At 35.9% G+C, this 25,648-nt stretch overlaps 1 protein-coding gene across 2 annotated transcripts in view; it reads left to right on the top strand.

Moving 5' to 3' along the window:
• Br140 (bromodomain-containing protein 140) overlaps positions 1 to 25,648 on the top strand; it is a 416,387-nt gene that overhangs the window by 170,943 nt on the left and 219,796 nt on the right. The window contains exons 7-8 of one of the 2 annotated variants that reach the window (XM_090413932.1): positions 1,577 to 1,727; positions 7,302 to 7,430. In XM_090413932.1, coding sequence (XP_090270058.1) covers positions 1,577 to 1,727; positions 7,302 to 7,430 — 280 coding nt within the window. Of the gene's footprint in view, positions 1 to 1,576; positions 1,728 to 7,298; positions 7,431 to 25,648 lie in introns of both variants that reach the window. The other variant, XM_090413852.1, reaches the window with a different exon arrangement.

Genomic DNA, 25,648 nt, shown 5'->3' with positions numbered 1-25,648 from the left:
ATGGAATCAGCCTCGACCCTTAGGAACATGCCAAACCTCAACAAATTTGGATGCATGAGACCCCCAAATTTGGGAAACTTTTATCAGAAGAACTTCAGCCCAAAGGCCAAGAACTACCAATATAGCCCGCCAGGGGGCACCATCAGGACTTTAGGAAAACGCTAGCTTCCTAGCTTCAGTCTCATTTGCCGTTATTAGTACTTGTGTGCACGTGTCTTTGTAGTAAGTTCCCAAGAAGATGGCAACGTGACGTTCTCCGAAATATCGGAAAGTATATATTAAAGTTTATTTAATCTATATTTCTAGTATACGCTGTCAATTCCTTAAATATTAGTTATCATATATAAGCAAGGCCACAAGAACATGGAATATCGTAAGCTCCAAGATGTGTGCTGAAAGGGTTGTGGTCCTTAGGTGAACAAAACAATGAACCAAATTGCCTTAGGCAATTTGGTTCATTGGTGACCCATCTTTCACAGACTCCCTCAAGTCACTATTTCATAGTTTCCACTGTGTTCTTCTACAGGTATTTTTGTGGGTTCTGTTCCATTAAACTGGCCAACACCATTCTTCTACTTTCCTCAAACTGTTAAATACACAAGCAGCTGCTGGTCAACATTCATTCATTTCAGCTTTCATCTCCAAACATACTGAACAAACTTTTTTTCCTCCTTATTCATTCCTTTCAGCCTTCCCCACATAGTTTAAGTATTACAACCTTCTGTTGTTACAAAAACATGTCAGAGGTTCTTTTTTTTTTCTCCCCCTTAATTACTTTCCCACGCCTGGCACTGATAGGATATAAGTTTTGCAATCTCTCATATGAGATTGATGTTTAAAAAAATTGTTTAAAAATAAATAAATAAATAAATAACATATGTTGACATGTTATTTATTTAGTTCTGCTCTTTCTCCCCCTTTCCCTTTGGTCCTTCTGTTGTTGATGGTGCCTGATTTCAACTTTGTTCAGGTTGAAATCATACCAGCAGTTGACTTTTTTTCACTCTCCACCTTGTTCCCTGATGAAAACATTGGCAACATTTATTTAACCATATGATACCTTATCCAGCATGACATTTCATTATGATGTACCAGGACATAATCATGTGTGGTTCAAGCAATGCAGAATGTACTTTGGTCAGTCAAGTCCTAGATTGTTAGCCCGTCCTCATTTGTTTGGTAAAGGTTGCATCACAGGATGGTAAAAATTGAACACTTTAATCTGACATCTTGGGCATTTCTATTCGTTCAAGCTATATGAAGATCTCCTCCCAGTTTTTTAGTTTGGCTTAAGTGACCATGACAAATAAAAATGTATTCTGAAATATAATATTGATACTACGTATTATGTGAACATATTGATCCTGCTTATTAACAAAAATTGACTATTCTTTTTATTTTAAGTTAAGAGTATTTTTATTTATTTTTGATGCAAAAAAAAGTCTCATGCAGATATGTGTTTTGTTATAGAATTCAATTGTTTTATGTATTTTATCATTAATTTTTAAATTTATTACTGTGAAAATACTGACATTTTGTAAGACTAACAAACATTGTTGCTAATTTTATGCTTCAGGTTGACAAAAGTATCATCATTAATATCTATGCCAAAAAAACACCAGTTCCTTCAGCGGCTTTTAGGATATTGGACATTAAAAAGGCAAAATCGAAACGGAGTTCCTCTTCTTAGAAGATTACAGACAACTCATCAAACCAGGAGAGAACAGGTAAGAGAAAAGGTATGTTTATTTGTAATTACAACTCTGATTTTATTTTATAGTCATTCAAGAGAAATATTCGTTTGTGCAAATGGTTTTATTTATACTGCACATTGAATTTTTTTGAGTAATGATTCCAACTCTGATCATATATGTTAAACATATTATTCATAATATGATCTATTGTAAAATTGGTTTGAGAGTTTGAAAATATTTTTAGCATTAAATTCAGTTGGAAGATGAAATAATTTACTTTTCTCATGAACCAAGTCTTAAGGGAAGCTGCAATTATTTTTCTGATATGACATTTATTTTCACGTATAATTCTGATGTTGATTATGTTGTTTAATAATAAATATTGAAAATATTTATTGACCAATTAATTTGTCTATTAACAAATTAATTGGTATTAACAATTACCTCCCCCTTTTCCTCATTTCAGCTTTCAAATATTCTAGGCTTGAGCTCTTTCCTGTTTTTTGAACGTGTTATTTCATAAATTTTTGCTTTTTGCTATAGTTGGTGGATTAAGTGGTGAAGATGGAAAGTTGTAGAGTAGGTGCCTTCCCTCAATGGTTCTTTGGACTCCTTGCAGGGGTCACATAATAATGAATAATAATAATAAATTTTTGATTTAAATGTACATATTTCTTCTTTTAATTTGTATACTGTGCAGCGTGAACAAAATTAATGCTTTGTGGTGAATTTATTCTCTATCTCTCATATAATAAAAATGATAAAGGAAGTTTTTTTATCCTACCCACATAGAGAGTTTGAAAATATTTTTAGCATTAAATTCAGTTGGAAGATGAAATAATTTACTTTTCTCATGAACCGAGTCTTAAGGGAAGCTGCAATTATTTTTCTGATATGACATTTATTTTCACGTATAATTCTGACGTTGATTATGTTGTTTAATAATAAATATTGAAAATATTTATTGACCAATTGATTTGTCTATTAACAAATTAATTGGTATTAACAACTACCCCCCCCCCCCCCTTTTTCCTCATTTCAGCTGCAATTATTGTTACTATAGGTTTCAAGCATTTTGCAGGGGCAAGAGACATAAAAAATAATTCTTAGGAAATTAATTGGATTTTGTAATTAAAAATTCAGAAAGGCTATTAATTTCATTCTTCCAGTGTGATTTTGAAGGAATGAAATGTTATTAGGATCAAGACAAAAATTCTCATTTATTTGTCCATAAAGCTTCAGATGCCTTTACTAGATTTTGTTGTAAAAAAAAAAAGGACGACAGATAGGAACTGATTTGTTTTGTTGATGTGTGCCCATCATCATGATGCTACTTTTACTTAAATCAAGCCATCTTCACTTAAATCAATGATGCTTACTATCAGATGCAGCATTGGTGCTAACTGTTGTCTCCATGCAGACTAATGCAATTTTGTTTGCACTTACCACTAACTTAATAAACTGCTATTCCTTCTCCTAAGGTGGACTTTCTGTAGAACTGAAAGAATGGCTGTATCCTTTGATCGGTTAGAAATATTTGAGTGGCTCCTTGTATCCAGTATAGAATATGAGGAATATTTATAAGAAATTTTCAGATAAAAATGAAACAGTCATTGTCATGCAGAGGTGATGGGATTTTTCTTCCAGACTTGCACAACATGGGCTATCCTGCATTTAGCAGGCATGATACATATACCTCAGTGAAGTAAATATATCATGTCATATCTATTATGATATTTGTCATATCATAATATACATGACATTATGTATCACCACGTTTTATTATTTTCAGATTTTTATTATTATTATAGGTTCTCCATCATGGGAGACCCACAATATCCATTAACACAACTCATTCACTGTTGGAATGCTCACAACCACTTCTAGCAATTCATACCACTCATCATTCTCCAAGTAAAGAACCTAGTCTTCACAGTCTTACTAACCACACTCTTAGACAACTCCCAAGTGTGACCGTTGTCTCCCCCCCCCCCCCACACTCCCTATGCATTGAAAACTTTCTATTTTGTAAATCTTATAGAATCCCTTTAGTAACTTATAAATTTCTATCATAACCCCCCCCCCCCCTCCTCCATTTGTCAGTTAAACTCTGCTATGACACACAATTGCAATGTATCCTCATAGAGTACATTCCACACACCTGTCATAAGCTTGGTCACGCCTTTATGAATCATTCTCCACCACATCCCGATCTCCTAGAAATGCAGATGACCAAATCTGTGTAGTCAACATGTGGCCAAATTATAGCCTTATAAAGAGAGAGATAATACCCCCCCCCCATCTTTACTTGTCAATATGTTCTTCAACATTCAAGTAATCCTCTAAGCTAGTTTGCTAACTCCAGCAATATGCCCTCTGAATTTCAAATCTCTATCCACCATCACTCCCAGATCTATCCACCATCACTCCCTAGCTTCGTCAATTTTCTGTAATCTAGTACCATCAATATGATATGAAGCATGTGATCTTTTCATCCCAAAGTGCCTTACCTTATATTTTACAACATTAAATTGACAAGCAATTTCTTTTTTCCACACTGCCAATTTGTTGAAATCATCCTGCAAGATATCTGTATCACCTTATCATTAATGTACAAATTAAAGAGTAGTGGTCTCATTATATTATGATATATATCACAGAGATATTACATCCATCCCCTGGATGGATGTATGCAATATACACTGGATAGATGCTAGTCTGTGTTTTGTCATTACAGTGTAAAATAAAGTATTACCAAAGCTTCTTTAATGCATGGATAGAGTGCAAAGCAGTTAGCTTTAATATGTGACATTGTAACTTGTGTTGAAATAATCAGTTTGCAGGCCTGTTTTTGCCGAAAGTAAGATCCCTACTCTCCAGAATATCAATCTGTGAGTTTGAATCTCACCATGGATGTGGATATTTATAAATCTCTAAGTGAATTTTATTACCTGGTATATGCCTCATAGTCAGTGGTGAGCTATGGAAATTTTAACAAAGGGTTCTCATCGTCGAACAAAAAAAAAAAAAAAAAAAAAAAAAAGTGGTATTTCACACAAAAACTTTTATTAATACAGCTTGGTACAAATGCCAATCAAAAAGTATGAAGGGACAACCTGTAATGGCTATAATTTTTAAACCAATATTTCATGATTAAACATGAAATATTTGCACACAATCATCTGTGTTAATTTATCTTACATAAGAAAAACATTTTTAACTTTCAAAATATAATAAGAATAAAATCTTTTATAATGGCACATTAGATGGTCTGTATTTTTTATAAACAAAGTAAATTTCTTTTGTTTGCGATAGAAGTTTTTATGACAAACAAATCTATAAATAATAAATAAATATTATCTAAACACAATAATATTGAAGTACATTATACTTCAAGTCATAATCAACAGTATCAATCAAGGGGCATTATTTTATAGTCCTATTTATTTATATGCGATTACCAAAAGTGAATTCTTATTTGTAAAATGGTAGTAACAGTAACTATAATATTTTATTTAATAAAATCACTTTGTTAGGTTACCATATGAGTTTGTCGCTTAATATATTTCAGAAATTTATGTTTTCTTTTGTTTTTTGAAAAAATAAAAAAGTAAACAAGAAGAACAACGGCTCACAAATTTAACAAAGGGCTCGGGCGAGCCCCTTATAGCTCACCACTGCTCGTAAGCCACTTTAAGGGATGCATGTTGCATCCCTAAAGTGGCTTACGAGGATAGTTTGAAAAGTTCTCAGCCTAACAATGAAAAAACAAATTTATAATTTCAAAATTATTTTTATTTTTCAACATAATCTCCCTTAAGACTAATACATTCATTCCATTGATGCTCCAGCATCATTATCCCATCCTTGTAGTAGTTCTCAGTAAGATCTGCAAAATACCCCTCTACAGCTGCAATCACCTCTTGATTCAAAGAAAAATGCTGACCAGCAAGAAAGTTTTAGTTTTGGGAAGAGATTGAAGTCAGAGGGAGCCAAATCTGGGGAATAGGGCGGATGTTCCAACAGTTCATAGTGCAGATCCCTTAATTTTCCCATTGTCAAAACACCTCAGATGAAAGATGATTTTTTTTTTATTCTGCAAACCAGGTCTTTTCTTGTGAATTTTTTCATCTAGTCTGGTTAAAAGATTGGAATAATATTCCCCGGTTATTATTATTTATTTTTTTTTAAAACAGAATGGGAGAGGAAAGATTAGCAAAACAGGTGTTCTCTGCCAGGTTAGCAGGAAAACAACCCAGAGGAAGTCCAAGATATATAGGTGGATTGATACAGTGAAAAGTGCCTTAGAAGATAGAAATATAAGATTTGGTAATGTTAGAGTCTTGACAGGTAACAGAATGATTTGGAGGGAAATTGTAGATAGGAAGTTAGTAATGATGTAAATTTTAATGTAGTACTATCATATCCTGTACACCCCTTGAGGGTATATATCAGGAATTTGATGATGATGATGATGGTTATTGTTTTACTCTTTTCAAGATAATTAATAAAGAAAATGCCTTTAGCATCCCAAAAAAACACTGATGCCATGACCTTTCCTGTTTATGGAACTGACTTTGTCTTCTTTGGCGCTGAACAACCAACTTTTGTCCACTGTTTTGACTCACCATTTGGATTCTGGTGTGTGTAATGGTGAATCCAAGTCTCATCCATAGTAATAAATTGACTCACAAAATCGGTTTTATTCTTGTTAAAATGCTTCAATAAACGTTCAGAGATTTTCATGCGAGTGCATTTTGATGTGCTGTGAGCAAGCACAGCACCCATCTTGCGCAAAGCCTTTTCATTTGAAATTCTTCATGCAAAATATATCCTACATGTTCTTTTTGAAATGCCTATAGTCTCAGTAATTTCACACACTTTGACTTGCCACTCATCCAATACCATATCGTGCACTTCATCAATGATTTCTGGTGTTGTTACCCTTTTTGGATGTCCTTCACATGGATCTTCTTCAAAGCTAGTACGGCCACGTTTAAACTCGGCAGTCCATTTCTTAATTGTTGAAACCAAAGGAGAAGAGTGCCCATAAACTTTTATGAACTTCAAATGAATTTCTTTTGGTGTTAAACTTTCTTTTACAAAGAATTTTATAACCGCATGATACTCAATTTTATCCGTTTCAAGGGATACAGACAACACTTTTGCTTCAGACATCTGTATAAAACAAACTATTTGATAGAATGACTTGCAATTTCACATGGATGCTTATGAAAGATGTACCAACTTAGGGAAAAAAAAAAAAAAAATTCCGATAGGTTCGCCATCTATGGTCGAGGCCGAGAACTTTTCAGACCACCCTTGTATTAAAAAAGTACTATGTTTGGTACTTTTTACCAAATTATGAAACCTAAACCTACATATGGTGGGTTTAGATCTTGCATTAGACTTACTACCTTTATTGGGTGGATTCACATTTAAAAAAAAAAAAGTTATGTGAACAATATCTTTGAAACATATATTTTAGTTCTGATCATGTTTTATTGTATTTGCATCCTATAAAATCCTTTACTAATCTTTTCGTAAGGATTGTATTACTTTAAGTTTCTTTGTGTTTTGTTATTTATTATTTATTTGTTTCAGAAGGAAGGAGATAAACAGTCAAGCACTTTGGGAGAACAGCTTAAGTATTGGCAGAGGTTAAGGCAAGACTTGGAAAAAGCACGACTTCTTGTGGAACTTATCCGCAAGCGAGAGAAACTAAAACGGGAATATGTATGTATAGTAGATTATTTGGCAAAATTCTTTTTAACTTCTAAAGTAGAACCAGAGTTTTAAAATTTTTTGAAACATGAAATTAATAATTTTGTTGAAATAATTTCAAATTAAAATTCCTTTGGTATGAAAATCAGCAATATTGAGACAAAGATAACGAAAGGCAGATACATTGAAAATATCAGCTGCATCCTGAATGGGAGTACCTATAGAACAAGTAAACTTTGAACTACTCAAGGTAAATTTTTATTGAAGATGGCAAATTACTTATGGAAAACAGAATTAGCAAAGCCAGAATAGATTTATATGGAAGAAGAGAAAAATTAGTCAAAACACTAAATTAGCTATACAAGACAGTGTTCCAACCATTTTAGCTTATGCATCTGAGAGGTGGGTTAGAAATAAATCACTAGATCAAAGAGTGGAGACCTCTGATGTGAGAGTTCTGAGAAAGATTAGGGAGTAAACAGATGGCATTTACTATTAAAAAATGATGATTAGACAAGAATTTGACATCGTTAGCATTCAGGAATGTGTTAGCAGAGCTAATCTCAGGTGGTATGGTCACTTAAAACAATGTGAGAGGAAAGATTAGCAAAACAATTATTCTTTGCCAGGATGGCAGGAAGAAACACCCAGATGAAGATAAAGTTCTAGGTCAATTGATACATTAAGAAAGTGCCTTAGAAGACAAATGTGAGATCTGATAGTATTGTAGTCTTGACAGATAACATATTAATTTGGAGAAAAATTATTGATAGGGAGTTTGTAATGATGTAACTTTTCATGTTGTACCATCGTAATATCCTGTACATCCCCTGAGGGTACTTGTCAGGAATTTGATAATGATGTTGATGATAAAATTCCTTTGAAGTGGCTTGAAAAAGTTCTCTGTGCTATTTAGAATGGATTTCTGAATTATGTGAAACTAAATCTTTTTACAAACTTTGATGAGGCACATAAAAAAAAATGCACATATTTCCATGTTTGGTTCTACTTGAGTTCCTGATTTCTTTTAAAAATTCTGGATATATAATCATCATCATCATCATCAAATTTCTGCCATGTACCCTCAAGGGGTGTACAGGATATGACAGTACTACATGAAAAAATTACATCATTACTAACTTCCTATCTACAATTTTCCTCCAAATCAGTCTGTTACTTGTCAAGACTCCAACATTATCAGATCTTATATTTCTATCATCTAAGGCACTTTGTACCGTATCAATCCACCTATATCTTGGTCTTCCTCTGGGTCGTTTTCCTGCAGACCTGGCAGAGAACACTTGTTTTGTCAATCTTTCCTCTCCCATTCTATTTAAGTGACCATACCACCTGAGATTAGCTCTGCTAACGCATTCCTGGATGCTGACAATGTCAAGTTCTTTCCTAATATCCTCATTTATAATATGATATTGCCATTGATGCCATCTGTTCACGCCTCTAATCTTTCTCAGGACTCTCATATCTGCGGTCTCTAGTCTTTGGTCAAGTGTTTTACTTCTGACCCAGCTCTTAGATCCATAAGTTAAAACTGGTTTGAACACTGTCTTGTATACAGCTAATTTAGTGTTCCGACTAATTTCTTTCTTATTCCATATGAATTTATTCAATTGACTTCCCACCATACCAGCTTTTCTGATTCTGTTGTCTATTTCTATATTTAATTTACCATTTTCAGTAAAAATCGTGCCTAAGTAGTTGAAATGTTTTACTTGTTCCACAGGTTCTCCATTCACAACACAGTTGACATTTTCAATGATTCTGCCTATTTTCATTGTCTTTGTCTTTTCATTGCTGACCTTCATACCATATCTATTACAACAGCTATTCAATTTAGTCAGAGAATCTTGCAGACTTGTAGCGGATTTATTTAGAAGTATAACATCATCCACATAAAGCAAAGAGCTGACATTAACATCTCCAATTTTGATATCAGGTTTAATACCACATTCCTTCATAATGTGATCCATATAGATAATGAATAACAGAGGGGATAATGTACATCCTTGTCTCACACCAGATTTAACATTAAACCATCTTCCTGTACTTCCTTCAATTCTAACTGCTGACTTACAACTCAAATAAAGACTAAGTATTGCTTGATATAATGCCCCATTGACACCATATAACTGCAGCGTATTGAATAGCTTCTCTCTTGGCACCTTGTCATATGCCTTTTCCAAATCAACAAAACTTAAATACAGATCTTTGTTATATTCCCATGCTTTCTCAACTATTTGTCGTAAAGTGAAGATCTGATCCTGACAGCCTCTATTTGGCAATGAATCCAGCTTGTTCTTCACCAAGCTTTTCTTCCACAATTCTTCTCAACCGTTTCTCAAGTATACTTGCATAAATCTTGCCAGGAACACTCAGTAGGGAAATACCTCTGTAATTCTCACATTCAGTTTTATTTCCCTTTTTATATATGGGTACTATGAGAGCTCTACTCCAATCATCGGGAATTCGTCCCTCTGTTCAGGCTTTCTGAACTATGCAGTGCAGCCACTGTAAGACTTTTATACCACCATACTTCAGCATTTCTGGTCAAATATCATCTACTCCTGCTGCCTTTCCACAGTTCAAGCCTTTGATGGCTTTTTCTACTTCAAGTATGGATATGTATTCCTGACTGCATGCCTGGTCAGTGTTTTTTATCACTGTGCTGTCATCACTGCTTGTTTCATTTAGCAGTTTTTCAAAGTAATTACTCCATACTTCAAGGATATCTTTTTCTCCTGTTTTCATTTCACCTTTATCATCTCTAATTCCTTTTACAGCACTCTTTCCTCCATTCCTAAGCTTCTTCAACAACCTCCAGAATATTTTGCCACCTTCTTGATATTTATTTTCTATATTCTTGCCAAAGTCCTCCCATGACTTTTGTTTAGCTAGTTTTACACACTGTTTAGCTTTCTTACATTTGTCTCTGTATTCTGTAAGAGTAAAAGCTGACTTATTTGCCAGGAACTTTTGATATGCTTTCTTCTTTTCCTTCACTGCCTCTTTAACTTCCTGTGTCCACCAGGGAGTTCTGATTTTTTTATCTTTGCACACAACCTCACCACATGCCTCTCTGGCAGAATCAATCAATGTTTCCTTCAGAGTTTGCCACTGAATCTCCAAGGTTTGATTCCTGTTCTCAAACTCTTTCATTTTCTTTTCAATAATATTTCTGTATTTTAGTCTACAGTTTACATCTGAGAGCTGCTCAACTTTTATTCGCTTTAAAACTTTCTTACATGTTATTCTTTTCAATATGAAATTCAATTTTATCCTGCTCAAGACTAAATAGTGATCACTTCCAATTTCAAATCCTCTGTACACTCTGGTGTCCTGCACCAGGGAGAAAGCATCACTATCAACAATAACATAGTCAATGAGACTTTTCTTATTCCTAGCCTCTTCTCTCCATGTGAATTTGTGCACATTTTTATGTTGGAACATGGTGTTAGTAATAACCAGTCCATCTCCTGAGCAGAAATCCAACAGATATTTGCCATTATTATTAGCTTTGCTCTTTTCTCCAAATTTTCCCAAAATATTTTTGTATGTCTCACAATCATTTCCTACTCTGCTATTTAGATCCCCAACAAGGACCAACTTTTTATTTTTCATTGTGTCAGTTGCTTTTTCTAAAGCCTCAAAAAATTCCTCCACTTCTACCTTAGTAGAACCTTCTGTGGGACCATAGGCACAAATAAGTTACATTGTCCAGTTCCCCATTCTCATATTTGCCCACATTACTCTACTTGAAACTGACTGCCATTCAAGAAGATTAGCCTCATATTTTGTGTTGAATACTATGGCTACTCCTTCTTTTCCTTGATTGTCATTGCCTGAATATAACATTTTGTATTTATTGCTCAGAAAGATCTCACCAGTTTTGGTCTTTTTTGTTTCAGTCACCCCTATTATGTCGATCTGGTACTTATCTAATTCCTCAGCTAGCTCCATTTCTTTGCCATTCAGGCTTCTTACGTTGATAGTACCGATCTTTAACTCTGGTGATGTTGAGTTGGGGTTTGTTTTCAGATTTGTTCCAGTAGCTGACTTTTCGCTGTTCGTCCTGGTTCCCTGGCGAAAACAACGGGGGCCTTGTTTAACCGGGCGACGCCCCAGCCGGCATGAAATTTTGTCATGTTGTACCATCATTTTTTATTTTGGTTTAACCAATAAGAATACAATTTGGTCGGCTAAATCCCAAATTGGCAGCCCATCCTCGTTCGTTCAGTATCAAAGTAGATACCCAACAGGGTGCACCACGAGAAGGTGAGGATTGGACATTAGGTCAGAAGCCCTGGTCGGTTCTCCGCATTCCTTTAAAGGCTATGTGGAGGTCTCCTCTCAGTTATACAGCTTTGACCCTTAAGCACCCCGGATATATAATCATCATCTTTAAATTCTTGATGTCATTCAAGAGATGTATAGGTTATTATCATGGTACTAAATGAAAAATTTACATTATTAAATTCCTATATATTAATTTTCCTCCAAATTATCTTTATTGTGCCTAAATAGCTCAACTATTTTTCTTCTATTGATTTTCCATTCAGAATGCAGTTGAAATTTTTTATATTGATACCTATCTTCACAGTCTTTGTTTTAATGCTGACAAACTGAATAACTGCAACAAATATGGCATGATTTTCATGCCATATTTGTTGCAATTATTCAGTTTATTTATAGAATCTTGCATACTTCTACTCGATTTATTTAGATATAACATCATTTGTATAAAGAACTATGATTAACATCTCTAATTTTGCTGTCAGGTTTAATGCCACTTCATAATGTAATCTGTATAGATGATGAGTAACATTGGAGACAGTGTGCACCTGTCTCGGACTTCATTTTAAATCACACCATCTTTCCCTGCCTGCTTCAGCTGACTTACAACTTAAATATAGTCTATCACTCAATACAATGTCTCATTTATTCCATATCACTGTAGTGTTTTGAACAACTTTTCACTTGTACCCTTGTCATATGTCATTCCCATTTAAATATAAATCCTTGTTATATTCCCATGACTTTTCAACTATTAGTGTTAAAGTGAAAATCTGATCCTGACAATCTGTTCAGTGAGAACAGCTTTTTTAGCCTTTTTTCAAGTATGCTTGCATACTTGAGAAAAGGCTATTTTTGGCGCTTGCCAAAAATTTGCAAATCGGGTTGCTGACTTGCCAGGCAGTTTTTATTAGGGGGATATTAATAGAAAATTAATCTAACTTAATTTATTTATCTATAAATTTATAATATACATATTTATTTATAATATTTTATAAATAATTATTTATAATTTTATAAATATTATTTTATTTTATTTATAATATTATTTAGTGTAAAATTGATTATTGCATTATTAAATTGATTTTAATGATATTGGTTTGAAAAAAAAAATGGTAGTGAGAAAAATATTTAAGCATTGTAACTCACCATAGAAGTCAGTTGAGCAGGGGAAGCAGCTGAAGGATGTCAACTTGTCGGCGAAACGCTTACCGTATTTACTCGAATGTAACTTGTCCTCACGTATAACTCGAACCCCTGATTTTCCTTCATGAAAAAATACATTAAAAAGTTTTACATTTATCTCGCACACGAAAAATGTTTGAACATTGGAACTTTTTTCACTTGGTTAGACTATAAATTATATATTTAGTTTAATCCTTTATTCAAGTGAAAGCAAACAAAGTTTGCGCCTGAAGTATCTTCAAGACTAGAGCGACTCATGGTAAGAGTGGACTGACTTCACATCACTTGTCTTAGTATCCCATAATGCAAAGCACATCACCTTGTGGACATGTATAATGCTATGCATTATGGGAAGGGTCACTACTCAGACCGGTTTCAAACTTTATTGAGGTCTCTTCAGTGGGAGCCAGACCAAGAGGTGATACCAAGGTTGAAGTAATGCAGAAGTCATATTTTCCTATACCAGTTGCCAAAAGGTGTCACACTTTTTATTAAATTACTCTGGATTAGAGAAAGAAGTTGGAAGTTTATTCACTTGGTTAGACTATAAATTATATACATGTCTTCTGAAAAGTTCTCAGCCTAACAAAGAAAAAAACGAATTTACTATAATTTCGAAATTGTTTATTTTTCAACATAATCTCCCTTAAGACTAATACATTTATTCCAGCACCATTATCCCGTCCCTGTAATAGTTCTCAGTAAGATCTGCAAAATACCCATCTACAGCTGCAGTCACCTCTTGATGCGAAGAAAAACGCTGACCAGCGAGGAAGAGTTTTAGTTTTGGGAAGAGATAAAAGTCAGGGGGAGCCAAATCTGGGAAATAGAGTGGATATTTTCCAACAGTTCATAGTGCAGATCCCTTAATTTCCCCATTGCCAAAACACCTTTGTGGGCAGGTGCATTGTACTGATGACAGATTATTTTTTTCTTCTGCAAACCGGGTCTTTTCTCCTGAATTTTTTTCGCCTAGTCTGGTTAAAAAATCGGAATAATATTCCCGGGTTACTCCTTTACTGTTTTGAAGATAATTAATAAACAAAATGCCTTTATCATCCCAAAACACCGATGCCATGACCTTTCCTGCTTATGGAACCAACTTTGTTTTCTTTGGCGTTGAACAACCAAAACAGTCAAAACAGTGACTTCTGTCCACTGTTTTGACTGCTGTTTGGATTGTGGTGTGTAATGGTGAATTCCCATCTCATCTATATTAATAAATCTACGCACATCACTTTTATTCTTGTTAAAACACTCTAAGCATTGTTCAGAGATTTTCATGCAAAATGTATCTTACACGTTCTTTTGAAATGCCTATAGTCTCAGTAATTTCACGCACTTTGACTATCCGGGTCATCTAATATCATATCGTGCACTTGATCAATCAATTATTACACTTTTTGACGTCCTTCATGTGTGGATCACCTTCAAGGCTGGTACAGCCATGTTTAAACTCGGCAGCCTATTTCTTAATTATTGAAAGCAGAGGAGAAGAGTTCCCATAAACTTTTATGAACTTCTGAATTTCCTTTAGTGTTAAACCTTCTTTTACAAAGAATTTTATAACCGCATGATACTCAATTGTATCAATTTCAAGGGATACAGACAATACTTTTGCTTCAGACAGCTGTATAAAACAAACTGCTTGATAGAATGATTTACAATTTCACATGGATGTTTATATGACAGATGCACCAACTTAGAAAAAAACATCTTGCTGAAAGTGTTGCCATTTATGGTTGAGGCCGAGAACTTTTGAGACCACCTACATATTTAATTTAATCCTTTATCCAAGTATTAGCAAACAAAGTTTGCGCCTGAAGTATCTTCAGGACTGAGGCAACTCGTGGCAACGGTAGACTACTGACTTCACATCACTTGCCTTAGTATCCATAATGCACAGTACATCTCCTTGTGGACATGTATAATGCTATGCATAATGGGAAGGGTCACTACCCAGATCGGTTTCAACCTTCATTGAGGTCTCTTCAGTGGGAGCCAAATCTAGAGATGATACCAAGGTTGAAGTAATGCAGAAGTCATATTTTCACACCTTATTATTAAATAACTCTGGATTAGAGAAAGCACCTTTGAGCAACTGGTATAGGAAAAAATGACTTCAACCTTGGTATCACTTCTGGGTAGTGAACCTTCCTATTATGCATAGCATTATACATGTCTGCAAGGAGATGTGCTTTGCCTTATGGGATACTAAGGCAAGCGATGTGAAGTCAGTCTACCTTTGCCACGAGCTGCCCCAGTCCCGAAGATACGTCAGGCGCAAAATTTGTTTGCTTACACTTGGATAAAGGATTAAACTAAATATATAATTTAATGTTTGAACATGTTCACGTCAAGGCGATAGTAACTCGCTCCCTGCAGTTAACAGCATGCCCTCCCCAACAGCCATTATACTGCAGATGCAAGAAAAACAAGTAGCTTTTATTGTATCTCTGAATCAGGTACAAAGCCTTTTGCAGTCTGTATAATATATTTCTCAACAAATAGTGCAATTACAGATAGCTGGAATGAAAACCACTGCCTAATGAATCACATGTCCCTTCTCACAGAAACTATGCTGTATAGACTCAAGCAAAACCATGTGTCGCATCAGAATCACAGTATCTAACAAAAAATTATTGTCCAATTTTTCAATTACATGAAATAAGTGTTTGTTTTATTGCATTTGAAATTCTTGATATGATTATGACAGATCACAAAGGCTAACTTCAAATAAAATTCTACCATGAATTGAAGCATGCTATATAATGTGTGTGTGAGTTCCTCTGCCAGCTCAAATAAACACCAATAAAATTCAACCAAGGGTTGAAACTTTGTGAGTTGAGCCTGCTGGTAATGAGAAGTTCTGTCGGAACGATAAACGACACCCCTTCGTGAATGTGTTAAAACTAAGAAATATATAGTGAATGTTGTTATGACTGTTTCAGATATTAATATAATAAAATTAGTTTAATCCTTTATCCAAGTGTGAGCAAACAAAGTTTGCGCCTGAAAGTATCTTCAGGACTGGGGTAAGGTGGTACAACACCAGGGAAACTTGTTGCAAAGGTGGAGAAAGCTACCAACCCTCATATCTCAGTATCTCCTATAATGCAAAACACATCTCCTTGCGGATATGTCTAATGTTATGCATTAAGGGAAGGGCCACTACCCAGACTAGTTTCGACCTTTATTGAGGTCTCTTCAGTGGGAGCCAGGCCCAAGTGGAGATACCAGGCAGAAGCATTAGCAGGTCATCTCTACCTATAGGAGTTGCCAAATGGTGTGCCACCCTTTTTTAATAAATTACTCTGGATTTAGAGAAAGATGTTGAAAGTTTATTTTTCACTTTTAGAATATAATAAAATTAGTTTAATCCTCTACCTATAGGAGTTGCCAAACTCCTATAGGTAGAGATGACCTGCTAATGCTTCTGCCTGGTATCTCCACTTGGGCCTGGCTCCCACTGAAGAGACCTCAATAAAGGTTGAAACTAGTCTGGGTAGTGGCCCTTCCCTTAATGCATAACATTAGACATATCCGCAAGGAGATGTGTTTTGCATTATAGGAGATACTGAGATAGGAGTGTTGGTAGCTTTCTCCACTTTTGCAACCAGTTGCCCTGGTGTTGTACCACCTTACCCCAGTCCTGAAGATACTTTCAGGCGCAAACTTTGTTTGCTCACACTTGGATAAAGGAGTAAACTAATTTTATTATACTCTAACCAAGTGAAAAATAAACTTTCAACATGTTTCAGATATTATGGAATTCGGTTGAAGAGAATTAGCATTTCAACTCAAGAATTGTCGCTTGCCTTTGTCTTTGGGTCGTGATTTCACCAATTATATGCACGTCTTCATAGCTGCTCTCTTGTGTAAAATAAAATTTAACTTGTATGTATTGTAACAATTAAAAAAAATGGCTGAATAATTTATAAGTGTATAATAGGATATCACCTGTAAATAGTTGACGTGGCAACAAAATTCTCGGACGTGCCACCTCTGGCACGCATGCCATAGGTTCGATATCTATGGGCTAAAACATAGCTTTTCTTGAGCTGTGTTTCTCAAACAATTTTTATAACCTCCATGCTGAGTATTTCTGTTCAAATATCATCTACTATGGCTACTTTCCTACACTTCAGTTCTTTGATGGCTATTTTTTTTTTATACCTAGTATTGATATGTACTCCTTTTTATTTTCCTCTTTAATATTTTCTATCACTACTTGTCACTTGTTTTATTTAAAAATGGTCATCCCAGACATGTGCAAATCTTATCAAGTTTCATGTATTCCTTTATCATCCCTGATTCCTTTTACAGTACTCTTTCCTTCATTTCTAAGCTTCCTTTTTTCAATAGCTTCTAGAACACTTTGCCATCTTCCTGATATTTATGTATTTTTCTGTATCATATTCATTTTCTGTATATTGACACCAAAATCTTCCCAGTACGTTTGCTTAACTACTTTTACATACTGCTTTCCTTTTTTACATTTTTATCAGTATTATTCTCTTAGTGAATCTGATAAGTTACTTGCTAAGAACTTTCAATATACTTTATTCTTTTCTGGGAATGTCTCTTTTACTTCTTGTGTCCACCATGAAATTTCTTTAGTCTGCTCATGAGGCTCCAGTTACTAAGAGTTAGTTAGAATTAGTTACTGAGAGCAACATGAGCATCACTCCAGGAGGGAGCAAACTAATTGGCTACAACATTCAAAAGCCAATATTTGACTACATTTTTTGATGATATATTTGCAGCCTGGTTCCTCTGTGAAAAAGAATTACTGCAGTTTTTGGACAGAATAAATTCCTTATAACAACCACATCAAATTCACTATTGAACATTAATCTAGCAACGATTTTCCTTTACTGGATATCTTAGTAATCCATAACTCTATAGGCAACAATATTGAATTTCCCATCTGCAGGAGGTCTTCCTTCACTGATAGGTATATCTGCCTAGCATATCATCATCCTTTCTACACAGGACAGGTATTTTATAAAGTCATGTACTCAACATACTCTGTGTACAAGATGTATTTGTTCTTTGCACTCTCTTCTGTCAGAAGAATTTAATAAAGCATATAAAGAAATCACTATCCTGAAAAATAATTGATAATTATCATCCTTCAGCCAGAGTACAATCTGATGTGAAAAGGATTTCCATAAAGGGACATCTGAACAAATAGCAAGGATTTCTCTGCAAATACAATCTTTTCACTACATGAAAATTATCTGAACATGAACGTTATCTTTTTTCCTGCTGTCTACTAAAGATAAATTTCCTCCACTCTCCTTACCTGGTGTCTATAAATTCCTGTTCACGTTGCCTGCTAATTTGGACAGTTTGGCTGTTCTGCTAAGATCAGAATCAAAGTACACCAAGATTACATAAGATTTCTAGAATTGGAGAGTTTAGGCCTTGCTTGTCATGCCATCGACATCAGACATAGAATTCACTGGGATTGGAAAAGATATTAATTATGCTATCTCCTAGATAGTAGATGGTGCATGAATGGAATAATAGATTTAAGTAAAGACTAAGACTCTGAAACCTTCCAAGTCAGGTGCATCCCACTAGACTGCATGTTAGAGTCATTTGTAGTGGGTTCACAGAAGAAACATCAACTCAGTTGGATGATTTTTTTTGTCGATTAGTGAGAACTCACCAGAAATATTTTGGGAAGAAAAAAATATGCACCTGATGTATGGCGTAGCTGAGGGCAATGGTAGAGGCGCAAAGACTGTACTGCGAGCGATATCCTATGCGCCGTGTGCCCGATCATAAAATGTTTGCGCAACTGCACTGTCAGCTGTGTGAGGCAGGCACCTTCCACGTCAGTTGACATGATGCCGGACGAACACGGACGGTCAGAATACCAGCTATGAGCGAGGACATCTTGTGTATGGTGACAGATAACCCTGGTACAAGCATGCGATCTGCCGTCCGGAGCCTGGGTGTGCATCGGAATAGTGTCTGGTGAGTACTGCACGAAGAAGGCTATGCCCCTATCACTTGCAGCGAGTGCAGGCATTGACAGCTGTTGATTATCCCCTGCGCATTGATTTCACCCAGTGGTTCCTGCAGCAAAGTGTCGTACAGCCTGATTTCCCTGCTCATGTGCTGTTTATGGATGAATCAACTTTCTCACATGAAGATGTAGTCAGTGTTCATAATGCGCATTTGTGGGTGACCCAGAACCCCCATGGTACACATCCACAGTCGAACCAGCAACGATCTGCTGTCAATGTCTGGGCAGGATCGTGCATGACTACTTAATTGGACCCTACCTACTGCCGGACCACCTCAATGGGCGAACGTATTGTATTTTTCTGCAACAGGTTTTGCTGGAATTGCTTCAGGATGTTCAAGTCGCCATCCTCTCCCGTATGTGGTTCCAGCATGATGGGGCACCCGCCCATTTCAACATGGACGTGCACTAGCATCTTAATGCCATATTTGGGAACCAATGGATTCGGTGCAGTGGTCCCATCCCGTGGCCCCCCCCCCCCCCCCCCCCCCCCCCCCAGATCGCCCGATCTTTCTTGTCTCAATTTCTTTCTGTGGGGACATTTGAAGAGTGTCGTGTACGAGACGCCCATGCAGTCCACAGAGGATCTGGTAGCCCGACTGCCCGTCGCAGCCAGCGATGTGCACAACAAGCCCGGTGTTTACGAGCAGGTATACCAATCACTACTTTGCCATTGTGCCACGTGTATCAACGTTGGTGGGTGGACGTTTTAATATTTGTTGCAATGATCTCCAATAAATGTCATTCTGGAAACCTGTGTCTGTCCTTCATTTCCAACTCTTCACTGCGTTTGTGGCCGCATATTCTATGACAAATATTGGTGGTTTTGGTGTATACTACCATCCCCCTTACGTTTGGGCCATGAATTCAGGGACACCCTGTAGAGGATCCTACTGTTGGTTGCCCACTTGTTGGTGTAATTCCTAAACCCATCTTTCAAATACTTTGATGACCAAATCAGAGATACTAATTGATTTGTAATTCACTGTATCAGTCTTAGCTCCAGACTTGCTTAATGGAATTTTCTTTTGTTTCCTTCCATTCATTAGAAATTTTACATGTGCTGAGGCTACTTCTGTGCTCCCCCCACCCACCCACTGTCTGCCAACATCCAGACACCTAATGAGAGTCTGAAATATATACCTTACCAATCACTTAACAACTTAGTTATTTTTTTGTGTATGTGACACTTTTCTTCTATCCACTCTCACTAAGATTACTTTTCCACGGTCATTCTTCCTTTTTACTTGCAACACAGCAAACTTTTTTTTTTATCTCTGACCTGTTCAGCTGCCTTCTTTTCATAATATAATTTTGCCTTTCTTCCTTACCTGTTGCTCTCCTAACCTTCTCTTTATAATACTCTGGTCACTCTTAGTAAGGGAATACCGTGAATAGACATATAAATACAAAATTAATGATGGAAAAATCTCACGTAAAAGATTTTTTTGTAAGATAACTAAAAAGATCAATAAAATTTCCTAACCAAAAATAAAAAAAAAAAAATAAAAAAAAAATAAATATATATATATATAGATATAGATATATATATATACACACACACACAATAAAAAGTTAGGAAAGATTAACCGATTTGTAGTACTATCTCCCATAAAGGGGATAGACGTAAACCATCAGATCTGTTTAAGTTAGGAGAGTGGAGTAAAGTTTCACATGTTTCTTTATAAAGCCGTTCTACGAGAAACTGACTTTTGTGAAGGACTCTTGTCTTTTTCCAATGGACTCTATGTCTGGTTAAGATGGCATGTTCTGCAAGTCCAGACTGTTCAGGTTTAAGGTACTGAATATAAGACTGGTGTTTTTCTAGTCAAATAGAGGCAGATCTTCCTGTTTGTCTGAAATAAGATAATCCACAAGAGCAAGGAATCTGGTAAACACTCAGAGGAAGGTCAAGATATAGGTGGATTGATATGGTACAAAGTGCATTAGACGATAGAAATATAAGATTTGATAATGTTGGAGTATTGACAAGTAACAGACTGATTTAGAGGAAAATTGTAGATAGGAAGTTAGTAATGATGTAAATTTTTCATGTAGTACTATCATATCCTGTACATCCCTTGAGGGTACATGGCAGGAATTTGATGATGATGATGATTTATTTTGTCTAGCTGTCGAACTGCTACCTTTTGTTATATTCTGTGATTTAATTTTCTAATCTTATTCTCTTTCCTGTGTGTACTTTACTCCTAAGGTAAATAAGTTAAGGGGATAATAAATCCCTCATTATTTTAAAGCCAGATACGAAACTCGGAGATCGAAATATATCGAAATCCAAGAGTTTCGTGCCGAAGAACTATCGACGAGTCCAAGCATAAGTCGACACCTGGGTGGTACAACTTCTTCGAGTTTCATATCTGGCTTTAAAATAATGAGGGATTTATTATCCCCTTAACTTAATTTACGCCGCCAGAAAAATAGCCTCTTGGCTCTTTATCATAGTAATAATAATATATCGGTACACCAGTCTGGCAATTCGTTAGTAGGGGTATATGTAAGTTCGGTTCACTTAAACCTTGGTATTATCCAGGTCTACCTATTCACTGATGAGACCTCAATAAAGGTCGAAACTGGTCTGGGTAGTGTCCTCTCCTCATAATGTAAAACAGTAATACATCTCCTAGGAGCTGCGTTTTACATTATGAGAAAATATTAAGGATAGTGATGGAACTTGTTCCACCTTTGCTCCGAGTTGTCCTAGTGTTGTACCACCCAGGTGTTGACTTACGCTTGGACTCGCTGATAGTTCTTCGGCACGAAACTCGTGGATTACGATATATTTCGATCTCTGAGTTTCGTAATGAGGGATTTATTATCCCCTTAATTTATGCCGCTGGAAAAATAGCCTCTTGGCTCTTTATCGTAGTAATTCTTTAGTTCTATCTTAAGCCGATTAATTTAGTCCCCGCTTGTAATCCTTTATAGTACCTACAAGTGTTATCGCTATTAGTGAAATGACCTCTAGAATAGGCAATTCATGGATACAGTGTTTACTATTTCCCACGCCATATAATTCAGGGAAAATTTTTTGTTTTTTCAACTGTGCCACCCTGAATTAAAGTTATGGCACAGGCAGAATAGTTATAACACTTATAGAATAGATCACCTTCTAAAATATTGCCTAAAATAGTCAGTCATGGCAATTTCTCTAATTTAAGCACACAGGTTTGATTATTTTTGTGAGACAATGCATTTGTCAAAAATCAGGCGATTGTTTTTAAACAAACAAAACATGCTTATTTTCCTTTAAGCACAATACAGTATATGGGGTGCTTAAGGGTCAAAGCTGTATAACTGAGAGGAGACCTCCACATAGCCTTTAAAGGAATGCGGAGAACTGACCAGGGCTTCTGACCTAATGTCCAATCCTCACCTTCTCGTGGTGCACCCTGTTGGGTATCTACTTGGATACTGAACGGACGAGGATGGGCTGGCAAATTGGGATTTAGCCGACCAAATTGTATTCTTATTGGTTAAACCAAAATAAAAAATGATGGTACAACATGACAAAATTTCATGCCGGCTGGGGCGTTGCCCGGTTAAACAAGGCTCCCGTTGTTTTCGCCAGGGAACCAGGGTGAACAGCGAAAAGTCAGCTACTGGAACAAATCTGAAAATAAACCCCAACTCAACATTACCAGAGTTAAAGATCGGTACTATAAACGTAAAAAGCCTGAATGGCAAAGAAATGGAGCTAGCTGAGGAATTAGATGAGTACCAGATCGACATAATAGGGGTGACTGAAACAAAAAAGAACAAAACTGGTGAGATCTTTCTGAGCAATAAATACAAAATGTTATATTCAGGCAATGACAAGGAAAAGAAGGAGTAGCCATAGTATTCAACACAAAATACGAGGCTAATCTTCTTGAATGGCAGTCAGTTTCAAGTAGAGTAATGTGGGCAAATATGAGAATGGGGAACTGGACAATGTAACTTATTTGTGCCTATGGTCCCGCAGAAGGTTCTACTAAGGTAGAAGTGGAGGAATTTTTTGAGGCTTTAGAAAAAGCAACTGACACAATGAAAAAGGAAAAGTTGGTCCTTGTTGGGGATCTAAATAGCAGAGTAGGAAATGATTGTGAGACATACAAAAATATTTTGGGAAAATTTGGAGAAAAGACAAAGCTAATAATAATGGCAAATATCTGTTGGATTTCTGCTCAGGACATGGACTGTTTATTACTAACACCATGTTCCAACATAAAAATGTGCACAAATTCACAAGGAGAGAATAGGCTAGGAATAAGAAAAGTCTCATTGACTATGTTATTGTTGATAGTGATGTTTTCTCCCTGGTGCAGGACACCAGAGTGTACAGAGGATTTAAAATTGGAAGTGATCACTATTTAGTCTTGAGCAGAATAAAATTGAATTTCATATTGAAAAGAATAACATGTAAGAAAGTTTTAAAGCGAATAAAAGTTGAGCAGCTCTCAGATGTGAGCTGTAGACTAAAATACACAAAAATCATTGAAGAAAAAATGAAAGAGTTTGAGATCAGGAATCAAACCTTGGAGATTCAGTGGCAAACTCTGAAGAAAACATTGATTGATTCTGCCAGAGAGGCATGTGGTGAGGTTGTCTGTAAGGATAAAAAAATCAGAACTCCCTGGTGGACACAGGAAGTTAAAGAGGTAGCAAAGGAAAAGAAGAAAGCATACCAAAAGTTCCTGTCAAATAAGTCAGCTTGTGCTCTTAGAGAATATAGAGACAAATGCAAGAATGCTAAACACTGTGCAAAACTAGCTAAACAAAAGTCATGGGAGGACTTTGGCAAGAATATAGAAAATAAATATCAAGAAGGTGGCAAAATATTCTGGAGGTTGTTGAAGAAGCTTAGGAATGGAGGAAAGAGTGCTGTAAAAGGAGTTAGAGATGATAAAGGTGACATGAAAACAGGAGAAAAAGATATCCTTGAAGTATGGAGTAATTACTTTGAAAAACTGCTAAATGAAACAAGCAGTGATGACAGCACAGTGGTAAAAAACACTGACCAGGCATGCAGTCAGGAATACATATCCATACTTGAAGTAGAAAAAGCCATCAAAGGCTTGAAATGTGGAAAGGCAGCAAGAGTAGATGATATTCGACCAGAAATGCTGAAGTATGGTGGTATAAGAGTCTTACAGTGGCTGCACTGCATAGTTCAGAAAGCCTGGACAGAGTGACGAATTCCTGATGATTGGAGTAGAGCTCTCATAGTACCCATATATAAAAAGGGAAATAAAACTGCATGTGAGAATTACAGAGGTATTTCCCTACTTAGTGTTCCTGGCAAGATCTATGCAAGTATACTTGGGAAACAGTTGAGAAGAATTGTGGAAGAAAAGCTTGGTGAAGAACAAGCTGGATTCAGACCAAATAGAGGCTGTCAGGATCAGATCTTCACTTTACGACAAATAGTCGAGAAAGCATGGGAATATAACAAAGATCTGTATTTAAGTTTTGTCGATCTGGAAAAGGCATATGACAAAGTGCCAAGAGAGAGAGAAGCTATTCAATACACTGCAGTTATATGGTGTCAGTGGGGCATTATATCAAGCAATACTTAGTCTTTATTTGAGTTGTAAGTCAGCAGTTAGAATTGAAGGAAGTACAGGAAGATGGTTTAATGTTAAATCTGGTGTGAGACAAGGATGTACATTATCCCCTCTGTTATTCATTATCTATATGGATCACATTATGAAGGAAAGTGGTATTAAACATGATATCAGAATTGGAGATGTTAATGTCAGCTCTTTGCTTTATTCGGATGATGTTATACTTCTAAATAAATCCACTACAAGTCTGCAAGATTCTCTGACTAAATTGAATAGCTGTTGTAATAGATATGGTATGAAGGTCAGCAATAAAAAGACAAAGACAATGAAAATAGGCAGAATCATTGAAAATGTCAACTGTGTTGTGAATTCAGAACCTGTGGAACAAGTAAAACATTTCAGCTATTTAGGCACGATTTTTACTGAAGATGGTAAATTAAATATAGAAATAGACAACAGAATCAGCAAAGCTGGTATGGTGGGAAGTCAATTGAATAAATTCATATGGAATAAGAGAGAAATTAGTCGGAACACTAAATTAGCTGTATACAAGACAGTGTTCAAACCAGTTTTAACTTATGGATCTGAGAGCTGGGTCAGAAGTAAAACACTTGACCAAAGACTAGAGACCACAGATATGAGAGTCCTGAGAAAGATTATAGGCATGAACAGATGGCATCAATGGCAGTATCATATTAAAAACGAGGATATTAGGAAAGAACTTGACATTGTCAGCATCCTGGAATGCATTACAGAGCTAATCTCAGGTGGTATGGTCACTTAAACAGAATGGGCGAGGAAAGATTAGCAAAACAAGTGTTCTCTGCCAGGTTGGCAGCAAAACGACCCAGAGGAAGACCAAGATATATGTGGATTGATACGATACAAAGTGCTTTAGACGATAGAAATATAAGATCTGATAATGTTGGAGTGTTGACAAGTAACAGATTGATTTGGAGGAAAATTGTAGATAGGAAATTAATAATGATGTAATTTTTTTCATGTAGCACTATCATATCCTGTACACCCCTTGAGGGTACATGGCACGAATTTGATGATGATGACAATACAGCATTAAACAAATTCTCTCTCTCTAATTCCTGCTTTAAACTTAAAGTCATTAGCTTACAACA

Source organism: Typopeltis vanoorti, chromosome 1, assembly GCF_054136105.1.
Source record: "Typopeltis vanoorti isolate ZY-2024b chromosome 1, IOZ_Tvanoo_1.0, whole genome shotgun sequence".
NCBI lineage: Eukaryota > Metazoa > Arthropoda > Arachnida > Uropygi > Thelyphonidae > Typopeltis > Typopeltis vanoorti.
The sequence above is the reverse complement of the archived record's forward strand: the minus strand, read 5'-3'. Positions and strand labels throughout refer to the sequence as shown.